The 15,398-nt window shown below is 41.8% G+C and overlaps 1 protein-coding gene across 1 annotated transcript in view; it reads right to left on the bottom strand.

The window, feature by feature from the left end:
• Nucleotides 1-461: 461 nt before the first annotated feature.
• The window catches only part of ILDR1 (immunoglobulin like domain containing receptor 1), a 39,698-nt gene continuing 24,761 nt past the window's right edge, over nucleotides 462-15,398 (bottom strand). Inside the window, exons 6-8 of the mRNA XM_032631339.1 lie at nucleotides 14,593-14,724; nucleotides 13,542-14,374; nucleotides 462-1,228 (exon numbers count right to left, since the gene is read on the bottom strand). Coding sequence (XP_032487230.1) covers nucleotides 1,187-1,228; nucleotides 13,542-14,374; nucleotides 14,593-14,724 — 1,007 coding nt within the window. The 3' untranslated portion in view covers nucleotides 462-1,186. The remainder of the gene's footprint in view (nucleotides 1,229-13,541; nucleotides 14,375-14,592; nucleotides 14,725-15,398) is intronic.

The following is a 15,398-nucleotide window of genomic DNA, read 5'->3' as shown; positions in this document are numbered from 1 at the left end:
AAAGACAAATACCGTATGCTAACATATATATATGGAATTTAAGAAGAAAAAAAATGTCACGAAGAACCTAGGGGTAAGACAGAAATAAAGACACAGACCTACTGGAGAACGGACTTGATGATATGGGGAGGGGGAAGGGTGAGCTGTGACAGGGCGAGAGAGAGTCATGGACATATACACACTAACAACGTAAGGTAGATAACTAGTGGGAAGCAGTCGCATGGCACAGGGATATCGGCTCGGTGCTTTGTGACCGCCTGGAGGGGTGGGATAGGGAGGGTGGGAGGGAGGGAGACGCAAGAGGGAAGAGATATGGGAACATATGTATATGTACAACTGATTCACTTTGTTATAAAGCAGAAACTAACACCATTGTAAAGCAATTATACCCCAATAAAGATGTTAAAAAAATAGATTAAAAAAATAAATAAAAATCTACCCATAAATGATGGAAAAAATAATAATAAAGTGGTTTCAATGGATGCACGTTATATAGGAAAATATAAATTAGATATAGGCAAAAAGAAGAAGAAGAAAACAAATGACAGGAATAAGACTGGTGCAAAAGTGCTTCTCTGCGACTTTCTACACACGCAATAAATAGCCTGTGAGAGGGCACATTGCTGGAGTATTTCCTGTGCCGTCTCTGAGTGAACCCTCAGAGGCATTCAGGACCAGGCTTGGGGGCAGTAAAGTGGACTCGTAACATGGAGGGATCCTCTAGATATGCTATAGGGGGAGACAAGTTTCCATGGAAATTTCCCTATAGTACTCCATAGATTTTCTGCTCCTAAGAGGAGCAGGAAATGTTTGATTTCCTCTTAAAGATTCCTGAGTTCTCACTTTGAGAATGGCCACAGTTCTGAGCAGTGTAATCTAGTTGAAGACTCAGGCTACTAAGTTCCTGAGGGATCACATCCCAGTTAGAATTCATTACAAGTCTGACTATCTAAATATGCAGAGTGTGTACCAAGGCTAAAACTACAGTCATTAATTCCTCAAAGTTTGTTTATAAAATTCTTCTATTTGATTCTCAGAATCTAAGCCAAAACTGTTAGATACAAACTTGCGGTGTCCATCTCAAGTCAGCTGGAATGGCCCCTCCCAAGTCAGCTGGAAATCTAGGTGATGCTGATGACATGCAGGAGCTGAGAAGTAGCCACAGAAGCAGTGCTGTGCCTGGTGACTAAATGACCACACTCCTTCCACTATGGGAGCTCTCTCTCTCCTGGGGAATAGAAGAATATACAAAAATCCAGTCAGCTGGGCTCTATTGTCTATGTATACAATACACGAATAGGCTTGATTCTGGTGCAAATCCTCAGTGAGTGGTGGCTGCTGGGACAGCAGCTCTGAATCTAAAAATTATTTCTTGACTTGTCATGAAGCCAGTTTCTCCCCTTGGCTTATGTTTCTCATCTTTCTACCTCGCTGGAGCCTCCCTCAAACACCTTTAATTTCTGAAAATTTCTTAGTCTCATTCACTCTGCTTTTTGCTGATTTTTAACATCTTTAAGTCTCTCTTAGATCGAAAAACAAGGTACCCTGTTCCATTCATCAGTCCCTCTCTCTATCATTTATTCATGAAGATATGGCCCAGTTTTCCTTTTCCCATTTATATTCTCCTGAACCATTTGTTCTTAGCCCTTATCTAAAAAGTTAAGCTTCACACCTTGGTATTTCTCTGATATTATTTGTTCAGATCACTAATTATCTTTTCCTGACCAAACACGGTGGCTTTTCTTCAGAAGTTATTCCACTTGATCTTTTGGCTTTCTCATCTTGTGCTATGAGGGCTTCAAGAACTATGGTTTTAATTTCTCTAACTTTGTATTGGAGGAGATTATTTTTATTTCAGTTTTGAATATCTACAACGTCATCTATGAATGTGACCTTTCTTGTTTGAAATGGCAAGATAAGGTATCTGCCTCAAAACATACTGTTCAAAATGTATATGTATGTACTATATTCATGTAGCTATAAAAATTCTGTGTGTTTCCATTTTATCAAGAAAGTGAGTTTTGAGAGCATGGTTTCTAATCAAAATGCTGTGGGATGGGAGATTGTAGCCAAGATGGCAGAGTAGAAAGGCCCTGAGCTCACCTCCTCTCATGAGCACACCAAAATCACAACTATCTTCAGAACCACCATCAATAAAAAACAAAACAAAACAAAAAAACTGGAACCTACAGGAAAAGATCTCCTACAACTAAAGATATATAGAAAGAACCACAATGAGACAGGTAGGAGGGGCAGACTTGCAATAAATCAAATCCCATACCCCCTGGGTGGGTGAACCACAAACTGGAGAATAATTATATTGCAGAGGTTCTCCCACAGGAGTGAGAGTTCTGAGCCCCACATCAGGCTCCCCAACCTGGGGATCCAGCACCAGGAAGATGAGCCCCCAGAGCATTTGGCTTTGAAGTCCAGCTGGGCTTAATTGCAGGAGCCTCATAGGACTGGGGGAAATAGAGACTTCACTCTTAAAGGGAGTACACAAAAGCTCCCATTCACCAGGACGCAAGGCAAAAGCAATACTTTGATAGGAGCCTGGGCCAGACCTACCTGCTGGTCTTGGAGAGTCTCCTGGAGAGGTAGGGGTGGCTACAGCTCACCCTGGGGAAATAGACACTAGTTGCAGACATATTAAACATTCAGCCACATGAACACTCCTGGCAGCTGCCATATTGGCTCATTAGAGTCAAGACCTGGGCTACCCAATAGCCGGTAGGTGCACTAGTGCTGAGACATCTCAGGCCAAACAACTAACTTGGCGGGGACACAGCCCCACCCATCCACAGACAGGCTGCCTAAAGACTACAGAGCCCACAAAAGCCTCTAGACACAGCCCAGCCCACCAAAGGGCCAAGACCCAGCTCCACACACCAGTGGGCAGGTACCAGCCCCTCCCACCAGGAAGCCTGCACAAGCCTCTAGATCAGCCTCACCCACCAGGGGGCAGACACCAGAAGCAAGAAATCCAAAATCCTGCAATGCAGGCCAGATCCTACCCTGGGACCACCTGGACCCTGGCCCTGCCCACTATCATGTGAATGCAAACTTCAGGACACCCCAGACCCCATACCCAACTGTGTCAGGAACTGCCCCCCTTCCACCAATGGTCTGAAACAAGCTCTGAGATCCCTGGACCCTGCAGCAAGACCTGGGAACTAGCTCTGCCTGCCAGTAGTCTGGCACTAACCCCAGGATCTGGCTTCACCTGCTAGTGGGTGGGCAACAGCCCGAGTCTTCAGGATCCTGACTTTGCCCACCAGGGAGCCAGCACTAGCCCTGGGGAGCCCACTTGGATTCCAAAACCAGGCACCTCATGACCAGACCACACTAAACAGCAGCCAGCAGCATCTGTACAAGACAGGGGCTGACACCAACCAAACTAGGGGCCAACCAAGCCCACCAGGCTGCCCACATAGCCTGCCTCAACAGAAGGACCCAAGCTGCCCTCTTAGGGGGAACACCTAGGGAATACAGCTTGGGTAACAAGAGGGGAATGCACTGCTGGGACCCATAGGACACCTCCTACAGAGGGCCACTTCTCCAAGGTTAGAAACATAACTAATATACCATATACACAAAAATACAAATAGCAACTTGGACAAAATAAGGTGGCAGAGGAATATGTTCCAGACAAAGGAACAAGATAAAACCCCAGAAGATGAACTAAGTGAAGTGGAGACAGGCAATCTATCTGAGAAAGAGTTTAGGGTAATACTCATAGTGATTATCAAGGAACTCAAGAAGAAAATGGATGCACAGAGTGAGAAGTTAGAGATTTTTAACAAAGAATTAGAAAATATAAAGAACAACCAAACAGAATTGAAGAATACAATAACTGAAATAAAAATATTTATTTATAGATTGCTGTATAAAAACCTCATGATAACCACAAACCAAAAATCTATAATAGATATACGCACAAAAAAGAGAAAGAAGTCCAAACATAACACTAAAGGTAGTCATCAAATCACAAGAGAAGAGAACAAAAGAAAAGGAAAAAGACCCAAAAAAACAAATCCAAACCAATTAACAAAATGTCAATAAGAACACATATCAGTAATTACCTTAAATGTAAATGGACTAAATGCTCCAACCAAAACACATAGACTGGCTGAATGAATACAAAAACAAGACCCATATATATGCTGCCTACAGGAGATTCAGTTCAGATCTACAGACTGAAAGTGAGGGGATGGAAAAATGTATTCCATGCAAATGGAAGTCAAAAGAAACCTAGAGTAGCAATACTTATATCAGACAAAATAGAGTTTAAAATATAAAGACACTGGCACAGAAACAGAAATATAGATCAATGGAACAGGATAGAAAGCCCAGAGATAAACCCACGCACTTATGGTCACCTTATCTTTGATAAAGGAGGCAAGAATATACAGTGGAGAAAAGACAGCCTCTTCAATAAGTGGTGCTGGAAAAACTGGACAGCTACATGTAAAAGAATGAAATTAGAACACTCCCTAACACCATACACAAAAATAAACTCAAAATGGATTAAAGACCTAAATGTAAGGCCAGACACCATCAAACTCTTAGAGGAAAACATAGAACACTCTATGACATAAATCACAGCAAGATCCTTTTTGACCCACCTCCTAGAGAAATGGAAATAAAAACGAAAATTAAAAAATGGGACCTAATGAAACTTAAAAGCTTTTGCACAGCAAAGGAAACCATAAACAATGAAAAGACAACCCTCAGAATGGGAGAAAATATTTGCAAATGAAGCAACTGACATCGGATTAATCTCCAAAATTTACAAGCAGCTCATGTAGCTCAATGTCAAAAAAACAAACAACCCAGTCCAAAAATGGGCAGAAGACCTAGACATTTCTCCAGAGAAGATATACAGATTGCCAACAAACACATGAAAGAATGCTCAACATCATTAATCATCAGAAAAATGCAAATCAAAACTACAATGAGGTATCACCTCACACCAGTCAGAATGGCCATCATCAAAAAATCTACAAACAATAAATGCTGGAAAGGGTGTGGAGAAAAGGGAGCCCTCTTGCACTCTTGGTGGGAATGTAAACTGATACAGCCACTATGGAGAACAGTATGGAGGTTCCTTAAAAAACTAAAAATAGAACTACCATACAACCCAGCAATCCCACTACTGGGCATATACCCTGAGAAAACCATAATTCAAAGAGTCATGTACTAAAATGTTCATTGCAGCTCTATTTACAATAGCCAGGACATGGAAGCAACCTAAGTGTCCATCAACAGATGAATGGATAAAGAAGATGTGGCACATATATACAATGGAATATTACTCAGCCATAAAAAGGAACGAAACTGAGTTATTTGTAGTGAGGTGGATGGACCTAGAGACTGTCATTCAGAGTGAAGTAAGTCAGAAAGAGAAAAATAAATACCGTATGCTAACACATATATATGGAATCTAAAAAAAAATAAAATGGTCATGAAGAACCTTGGGGCAAGATGGGAATAAAGATGCAGACTTACTAGAGAATGGACTTGAGGATATGGGGAGGGGGAAGGGTAAGCTGGGATGAAGTGAGAGAGTGGCATGGACATATAGACACTACCAAACGTAAAACAGATAGCTAGTGGGAAGCAGCCACATAGCACAGGGAGATCAGCTCGGTGCTTTGTGACCACCTAAAGGGGTGGGATAGGGAGGGAGATGCAAGAGGGAAGAGATATGGGGACATATGTATATGTATAACTGATTCACTTTGTTATAAAGCAGAAACTAACACACCATTGTAAAGCAATTATACTCCAATAAAGATGTTAAATATATATATATATATATATATATATATATATACATATAAAGACACTGACAAGTGTCCTTGTCCTTATAAGAGACAAGGACACTACATAATGATCAAAGAATCAATCCAAGAAGAAGATAAAGAAATTGTAAATATATATGCACCCAACATAGGATCACTTCAATATATAAGGCAAATGTTAACAGACATAAAAGGAGAAACTGACAGTAACATAATAATAGTGGGGGACTTTAACACCCCACTTACATCAATGGACAGATAATCCAGACAGAAATTAGTAAGGAAACGCAGGTCTTAAATAACACTAGACCAAACATTAGACCAAACGGACTCAACTGATATTTATAGAGCATTCCATCCAAAAGCAGCAGGTTACACATTCAAGTACACATGGAACATTCTTCAGGACAGATCACATGCTAGGCCACAAAACAAGCCTTGGTAAATTTAAGAAAATTGAAATCTTACCAAGCATCTTTTCTGACCACAACCCTATGAGACTAGAAATCAACTACAAGAAAAAAAACACAAACACGTGGAGGCTAAACAATATGCTACTAATGGATCACTGAAGAAATCAAAGAGGAAATTTTAAAAATACCTAGAGACAAATGAAAATGAAAGCACAATGATCCAAAACCTATGGGACTCAGCAAAAGCAGTTCTAAGAGGGATGTTTATAGCAATACAAGCTTACCTCAGAAACAAGAAAAATCTCAAATAAACAACCTAACTTTATACTTAAAGCAACTAGAGAAAGAAGAACACACAAAACCCAAAGTTAGTAGAAGGAAAGAAATCACAAAGTTCAGAGCAAAAATAAATGAAATAGAGACCAAAAAACCCCACAAAAACAATAGAAAAGACCAATGAAGCTAAAAGCTCGTTCTTGGAAAAGATAAAATTGATAAGCCTTTACTCAGACTTATCCAGGATCATAAGAGAATGTTACGAGCAACTCTAGGCCAATAAAATGGACAGCCTAGGAGAAATGGACAAATTCTTAGGAAGTACAATCTCCCTAGACTGAACCAGGAAGAAACAGAAAATACGAAGAAATTACCAGTAAGGAAACTGAATCGGTAATTTAAAACCTCCCCAAAAACAAAAGTCCAGGACAAGATAGCTTCACGGATGAATTCTACCAAACATTTAGAGAAGTGTTAACACCTATCCTTCTGAAACTATTCTAAAAAACTGCAGAGGAAGAAACACTTCTGAACCCATTCTCTGAGGCCACCATCACCCTGATACCAAAACCAGACAAAGATATCACACAAAAAAGAAAATTATAGACCAATATCACTGATGAACACAGATGAAAAAATCCTCAACAAAATACTAGCAAATCGGGCTTCCCTGGTGGCGCACTGGTTAAGAATCCACCTGCCAATGCAGGAGACACGGGTTCAAGCCCTGGTCTGGGAAGATCCACACGCTGTGGAGCAACTAAGCCCATGTGTCACTACTACTGAGCCTGTGCTCTAGAGCCCGTGAACCACAACTGCTGAAGCCCGTGTGCCTAGAGCCTGTGCTCTGCAACAAGAGAAGCCACTGCAACGAGAAGCCCACACACCACAACGAAGAGTAGCCCCCACTCACCCCAACTAGAGAAAGCCCGTGCACAGTAACAAAGACCCAACACAGCCATAAATAAATAAATAAAAATACTAGCAAATCAAATCCAACAATACATTAAAAGGATAATTTACCATGATCAAGTGGGATTTATCCCAGGTACACAAAGATTTTTCAATATCCACAAATCAATCAGTGTGATACACCACATTAACAAATTGAAGAATAAAAACCATATGATACAATCATCTCAATTGAAGCAGAAAAGGCTTTTGATACAATTCAACATCCATTTATGATAAAACCTCTCCAGAAAGTGGGCATAAAGGGAACATATCTCAACATACTTAAGGCCATTTATGACAAACCCACAGCTAACATCATACTCAATGGTGAAAAGCTGAAAGCATTCCCTCTAAGATCAGGTATAAGACAAGGATGCCCACTCTTGCCACTTTCATTCAACATAGTTGTGGAAGTCACAGCCACTGCAATCAGAGAAGAAAAAGAAATAAAAGGAATCCAGATGGGAAAGGAAGTAGTAAAACTGTCCCTGTTTGCAGATAACATGATACTATACATAGAAAATTCTAAAGACACTACCAGAAAACTACTAGAGCTCATCAATGAATTCGGTAAACTTGCAGGATACAAAATTAATGTATAGAAATCTGTTGCATTTCTATATACTAACAACAAAATATCAGAAGAGAAATTAAGGAAACAATACCATTAAAAAAAATACCTAGGAATAAACCTACCTTAAGGGGGCAAAAGACCTGTACTCTGAAAACTATAAGGCGCTGATGAAAGAAATTGAGGATGACACAAACAGATGGAAAGATATACCATATTCCTGGATTGGAAGAATCAGTATTGTTAAAATGACCATACTACCCAAGGCAATCTACAGATTCAATGCAACCCCTATCAAATTACCAATGACATTTTTCACAGAACTAGAACAAAAGATTTTTAATCTGTATGGAAATACAAAAGACCTTGAATAGCTAAACAAATCTTGAGAAAGAAGAACGGAGCTGGAGCAATCACACTCCCTGACTTCAGACTATACTATAAAGCTACACTAATCAAAACAATATGGTACTGGCACAAATTCAGACACATACTTCCATGGAACAGGACTGAAAGCCCAGAAATAAACCCATGCACTTACGGTCAATTAATCTACAACAAAGGAGGCAAGAATATACAGTGGAGAACAGACAGTCTCTTCAACAAGTGGTGATAGGAAAACTGAACAGCTACCTGTAAAAGAATGAAAGTAGAAAATTCTCTAACACCATATACAAAAGCAAACTAAATGTAAGACTGGATACTATAAAACTCCTAGAGGAAAACATAAGTGGAACACTCTTTGACATAAATTGCAGCAATTTTTTTTTGGATCTGCCTCCTAGAGTAATGGAAACAAAAGCAAAAATAAACAAATGGGACCTAAATAACTTAAAAGCTTTTGCACAGCAAAGGAAACCATAAACCAAATGAAAAGACAACCTACAGAATGGGAGAGAAATATTTGCAGGTGATGGGACCAACAAGGGATTAATTTCCAAAATATACAAACAGCTTATACATCTCAATTAAAAAAAAAAACCAATAACCCAATCAAAAAATTGACAGAAGACCTAATTAGACATTTCTCCAAAGATGACACACAGATGGCCAACAGGCACATGAAAGGATGCTCAACATCACTAATTATTAGAGAAATGCAAATCAAAACTACAATGAGGTATCATCTCACATCAGTCAGAATGGCCATCATCAAAAGGTCTACAAATGATAAATACTAGAGAGGGTGTGGAGAAAAAAGAACCCTCCTACACTGTTGGTGGGAATGTAAATTGGTACAGTCACTATGGAAACAGTATGAAGGTTCCTTAAGAAACTAAAAATAGAGTTACCATATAATCCAGCAATCCCACTCCTGGGCATATATCTGGAAAAGAAGCAAACTCTAATTTGAAAAGAAACATGCACCCCAATGTTCATAGTGGCACTATTTACAATAGCCAAGACATGGAAGCAACCTAAATGTCCAGCGACAGATGAATGGATAAAGAAGATGTGGTATATATGCATAGACATAGAAAACAAACTTTATGGCTAATAAAGGGGAAAAGGTGGGGGAGGAATAAGTTAGGAGTTTGGGATTAAAATATGCTACTATATATTTATAAAACAGATAACCAACAAGGACCTACTATATAGCGCAGGGAACTATACTCAATATCTTGTAATAACCTATAATGGAAAAGAATCTAAAAAAGAATATATATACAATATATATATACACACACATATGTACACAAATAATATATATAAAACTGAATCACTTTGCTGAAACTAATACACATTGTAAATCAACTATATTTCAATAATTTTTTTCTTTTTTTTGGCCACATCACGCAGCATGTGGGATCTTAGTTCTCCAACCAGGGATCAAACCCATGTCCCCTGCAGTGGAAGCATGAAGTCTTAACCACTGGGCCATCAGGGAAGTCCAATAAATTTTTTTTTAAAAAGATGTGGTATATATATACAATGGACTATTACTCAGCCATAAAAAAGAATGAAATAATGTCATTTGTAGCAACAAATGGATGGACCTAGAGATTATCATACAAAGTGAAGTAAAATGAAGTAAGTCAGACACAGAAACACAGATATATAATATCACTTATATGTAGGATTAAAAAATGATACAAATGGGCTTATTTACAAAACAGAAATAGACTCACAGTCATAGAAAACAAACTTATGGTTATCAAAGGGAAAGGGGCGGGGGATAAAGTAGGAATTTGGGATTAACACATACACACTACTATATATAAAGTAGATAAACAACAAGGACCTCCTGTATAGCACAGGGAACTATATTCAATATCTTGTAATAATCTATAACAGAAAAGAGTCTGAAAAATAATATATATATAAAACTGAATCACTTTGCTGTACACCTGAAACATTGTAGACCAACTATACTTCAATAAAAAAAAATTTTCTTGGAACAAAAATGCTGTGGGATGAATGCTCTCTGACAAAGGAAAGCAACAAAATGGAGCCAAAGGAAGTTGTACAGGGTTTTCTAAAGAAAAGACATTATCAAAGAATAGACATTTTACTGAAAGTAGAAGAAAGTACCATAATCTAAAATGTTTTTAATTAAATCAAAGAGTCAAGAAAAAAATCTTGGATTCTCTACAGCACGTTTGAGTTTAGCTTGGAGAGGAAAGAATGCAGTAGCTTTCTCTTGCATTAGAACAGGTGTGTACAGGCCAAGACTGGAACAAATCAGCAATGCCTTGGGAAGCCCTTCCTGACAGAGCAAGACTGGAAAGAAAGATGATCGATTTGAAGGATACCAGAAACACAGGGGCCACTCAGTCTGAAACCCCTGGAGTTTAAAGCTTGATATTACTGCTTCTTATATTTCTGAGACTCTTGACTTTTGGTGGAGTGAAAAGACCACCAGACACGCAATGAGATCTTGGCTGGAGTCCTGGTTCTGGAGTCAAATGGAAGATACCTCAACATAACTTCCCTTTTCTCATGGGCACTGTGCAGACAATACTCCTTACCTAGTTCAGTTCCCATGAGAGCATTTACATGCAAGGCTTGCCTGTTGGTATCTACTTGTTAAACATTACTCTAGAGAGAGACTCCATTTGAGCCAAAAGATTTTTTGATTAATTCATATTACTCTGAATATTTAATAAAGTATTTTTAATAAGTATTTTGTAAAAAGTTATGGTAAAGCTGTAACTGTTGAAAGCTTGATTTAAGAAAATAGTCAACATCTTATCAGCTCAATTTAAGAAACTCAAGTTATGTATAATCAAAGATCACCATCTAGTGGCCAATTGTACTATAACTTCTAAAGTTAGCTGCAAGCTCCAAAGACTTCAGAGGCTAGAAGGTGTGTGGAAAGCATCCAGCCCTGCCAAGGAGAGGAGCAAAGAGAGATTTGGGGCCCACTAAAAGCATTCAAATTTCAAGTTACAAACAAAATAAACAAAACACGGTGCCCTTCAAACGAATCAACCTTCCAAATCAAGCTTTGGTCTTGGGCCTCTGGTCACTCAGAGTATGAGTGGATAGTTGAATGTGATAAAGTAAAGTGAAAACTATTTTGGAGATAAGCTCAGAGAAATCCAAAACAATGAAGGCCTTTACAATTATCTTGAGCGACTTTGCCTCTCACAAGCAACTTTACAATCGAAAATTTGGTTTCCTTGTGATAGAATTATTTGTGTGTACATCTTGATGATAAGAAATAAAGTTACAAGAAAACATCATTGCCCCACACAATTCTCTTCTAATTAGGCAGCATGAGTTATTGAAAAGGGCATAGTCTTGAGTCAGAGGGCTTTGTTCAAATTCTGGCTTCACTCCCTATTGGCTGTGTGACCTTGAGCATGTTACTTAACCTCACTGAGCCTCACAGGGCTATCGCAAGGATTAAATGAAATAAGGCTTGGAAAGGGCTTATTCTGGTATCCAAAACATAACTGGTGCTCCTCTCACCATTCTCTCACTTAAAAGAAACCATATAATTTAGAAGAAAATAAAGAAAAAGTTTAACTTAAAAAAAAAAAGGGTTTGGATTTGAAGCCAAAAGCTGACTTTTAAATTACATTTTTCTGTTAAAATGAAGATAAGAGACTGTCTAGTAATCATATGACCAAAGTAACAGTGGTTGTCCTGGCTTTGATTGATTCCGTATTTTCTTTCAGGGTGTAATTTTCTTACTGGTAACATGGAAGAAAGAGTTCTATCCACCGTAAAACGAACATAATAGTACAAACCTCACAGGGTGTTGAAAGGATTAAATGAGTTGTTGCATAAATGTCCATAGCTCAGTACCACTTAGTAAGGATACTACTAAGTTTCATTATTACTGGTCTTTGCCTCTCTCGTGGGACATCTGTGAGAATATAATTGCCATTGATTATTTCAGAAATGCCCGCGGGCTTTTGCTACCTTCCTCACGAATCACTCTTTCGCCAAGGTTCTTCCCTAGAAAGACCAGCACTGGGGCTCTCATAAGGTGCCTGTTTCTTTGTACACACTATGCAGATGATTGGTTTTAAAACAAGTCACAGCAGAATTTGCATTTCCAAACGAGAGTTGTATCCTTCAAAGTGCGTGAGAGATTAAAATTCTTGTTGCTCTAATATCCCTCTACTCTGGGAACTTCCCTCACAACCGACTACGTATCCCTTTATCTCAACAGAAGCAAAACGGAAAAAGGATTTTAGTCGAATAGAGAAATAGATTTTTGTGGGTAGCCTGTAGGTTGGTTCTGAGGCAGTTCATGAATATTTCTGAGCAACAGCCAGCATAACTTTGCAAAGTGACAACACAGAAGGAATACTATCATAGGGGTATATTAATTATAAGATGATATTTTAAAGTCGCATCTTAAAGGAGAAAAAAGGTCTATATTCAGAGGCTTAAAGAGCCTGCATCCCTCTTTGTGCCCCTTTCCATTGGCACCTTGCCTGTTCACAGAGTCCTAAAGTTTCGACCCATATTTGGGATATCAGGGTTTTGGGGGGTTTTGTTTTGTTTTGTTTTTGTTTCCCTAAATCACTTTAATGAGACTTTCCGGAGGGGTTGGGGGTGGGTCTCAGGCCCTTGCACACTGACTTGCAGCACCCAGAAGTGGCACAAACGTCCTGTCAGGCCCACGGTTCTAATCTGGGGTATGGAAATTGTTGCTAAGTAAAGCAAGGCAGCTATGACAGGAAGTAAAGCCTTGGCCGGTGGAAGCCTGTGCTGGAGTTCTAGCTCCACTACTCACAAAGCGCTTAATTATTTTGAGCTTCGTTTCCTCACCCGTGAAATGGGGGGACCCGGCCCGACTGGCCTCAGGGGACTGTGATGAGGGCTGGAGCCAGACTGAGAGTGAGAAGGCCCTTTTAAGCATCACGCCCAGAGTCCCTCCCCTGCTCTTGGCACTCACTGGTCCCGTCCAGCTCTGCAAAAGGGGTCTCACCACGCCCAGAGGGCCAGCAGAGCAAAACAGAGATGAGGGACCCTCCGCGGCGGCAGGTGAGGTGGCCCGTGTCAGCCTGGCTGAAGGGTCCCTTCTGCCCACGCCCGACCCTCAGCAGGAAGCCCCAGGCTCACCGAGCGCCTCTCCACACTCCCTTTTTTCCTGCCATTCTTGCCTGGGGTGACATCCAGCGAGCGGTAACTGGGTGGCTTCTCCTCAGGCCAGTTTGGGGAGCGCGAGCGACGGCGGCGGCGGCGGCGGGGCCCCCAATTCCGGGAATGCCTCTCCTTCTCCTCCTCCTCCTCGGAGCTCCAGGAACTGAGCCCGGAGGGCAGGGGAGGGGAGTAGCTGCGGTGCCGGCGCCTCTGGTGTCCCTGGGCGCTGCCCCGGGGGCTGGGCCCGCGGGCTCTCTCTGGGAAGCGGCTCCGGAGACGGGGGCGGTTGGGCGGCCAGCGGGCCTCGCTGGACGAGGGGCCATCGCTGAGGCTGTCCCTGTCTGACCAGGGCGTGGGTGACCCGCGCTGCCTGGAGCCGCGGTGCCTTCCGCTCCGCAGTCGGCCCAGCTCCCTTTGCTCCAGCGCCCAGCGCTGAGGCTCCCGGTCCCGGTGCTCCTGCTGGAAATCAGAGTAGCGGTGCTGCCTTCTCCCCTCCCTCAGATCCCAGGGTCCGGGGGGAGGCGAGGGGAGCCACTGCTGGTGGGAGGAGTTGCTGGTCCTCCGCAGAGACGGCAGGTCTCTGACCAGCGGGGGCAGGTGGATGATTCTGCGTTCCACGACCTCAGAGCCCAGGGAGGACAGCATGCTGCGAGGATGCCCAGATCTGCCTTGGAGGTCAGCCGGCAGAGGCTGGGCTGGGTTGAGGTTCCGCAGCTCTTTCTCCAAATACTCTAGGACACCGTTGGCGATGGGAGGGTGAGCGGTGGTCTGGGTCAATGGCATCTCTGGGAGGCTGGATCGCAGGGACAAATCTGATTGAAAATAAGGAAAAGAACATGCAGAACTGCTGGTCCAAAACACACTCCTCAGAATCAGGGCACCGAAGTGCCACCTTATTAGCATGCATCTACCCCCTCCCATCCTCAGTCGTAAAGATGTCCACCATATTGGTCATGAAGGCCCCAGTGCAGCCCATGCTCCTACCCTTGCCCTTTACCCTCTCCCACCCCAAATCTCTGGCAAGGTTTACCTCGCTGCAGCAGTGGATTCATTGGATAAGATGAAAACTGGGAGCTCCTGTCCGCCCCCCAGTACAGGGGTTTTTCGATCATCTGAGGGCCTAGGGCCTGAGCCTGCTTCATGTTGCGTTGGTGGGCCAGGGCTGCAGGGGGAAAAGGAGAAATGCAGACCCTCAGCCAGGGCAAGGCCCACACCTCCCACTTCACTTCTCTCCACCTAGCAGCCACTTTCTCTCTTCGAAGTTTATTGTGACCTCTCTCGCATGGGAGTAAGAGTTAAGGGAAGTAGTGAATCAACTATTCCCTTGGCAAGGAGCTGGGAATAAATTCCCCAGCCAACACTGCAACTCCTGCACATTAGGAAATATAATCTTAAAACCTGACTTCCTAGTCTTGAAAACATTTCATTGTTCTGCCCATTTCCAAGGTCACCTAAAATGTATAGGTAGATGCATAGGTAGATTCATTAGCAGGCAATGAAATTTCAGGCCATAGGCCAAATATAGAAGGTACAGATGCAAAGGGCTTAGAGGAGGCTGTTAGTCAGGGGCTGCTTGGGAGGACTGCCTGCTCAGAGTGGAAAAAGAGGACGCAGGTGCTGAGGTCAATGGGCAGAATTACTGGTAAAGGGAGAGGGACTGAAGAACGTTTCTAGCTGGTAATGCCAGCCCTGGGTGGGAGAAAACCAGGGGGAAGAAGGCAGAGAATGCAAAAAAGTTGAAGTGGATCCTTTCTACTCTTCTCCTCACTTTATTAAGTATTGGGGTTTTCCCTAAGTAGGGGGAATCTCTAATGGGTCCGGTAGAGGCAGAGAAGG

The sequence above is a fragment of the Phocoena sinus genome, chromosome 4 (assembly GCF_008692025.1).
Source record: "Phocoena sinus isolate mPhoSin1 chromosome 4, mPhoSin1.pri, whole genome shotgun sequence".
Classification (NCBI taxonomy): domain Eukaryota; kingdom Metazoa; phylum Chordata; class Mammalia; order Artiodactyla; family Phocoenidae; genus Phocoena; species Phocoena sinus.
This window is presented reverse-complemented; position numbering and strand designations above follow the sequence as displayed.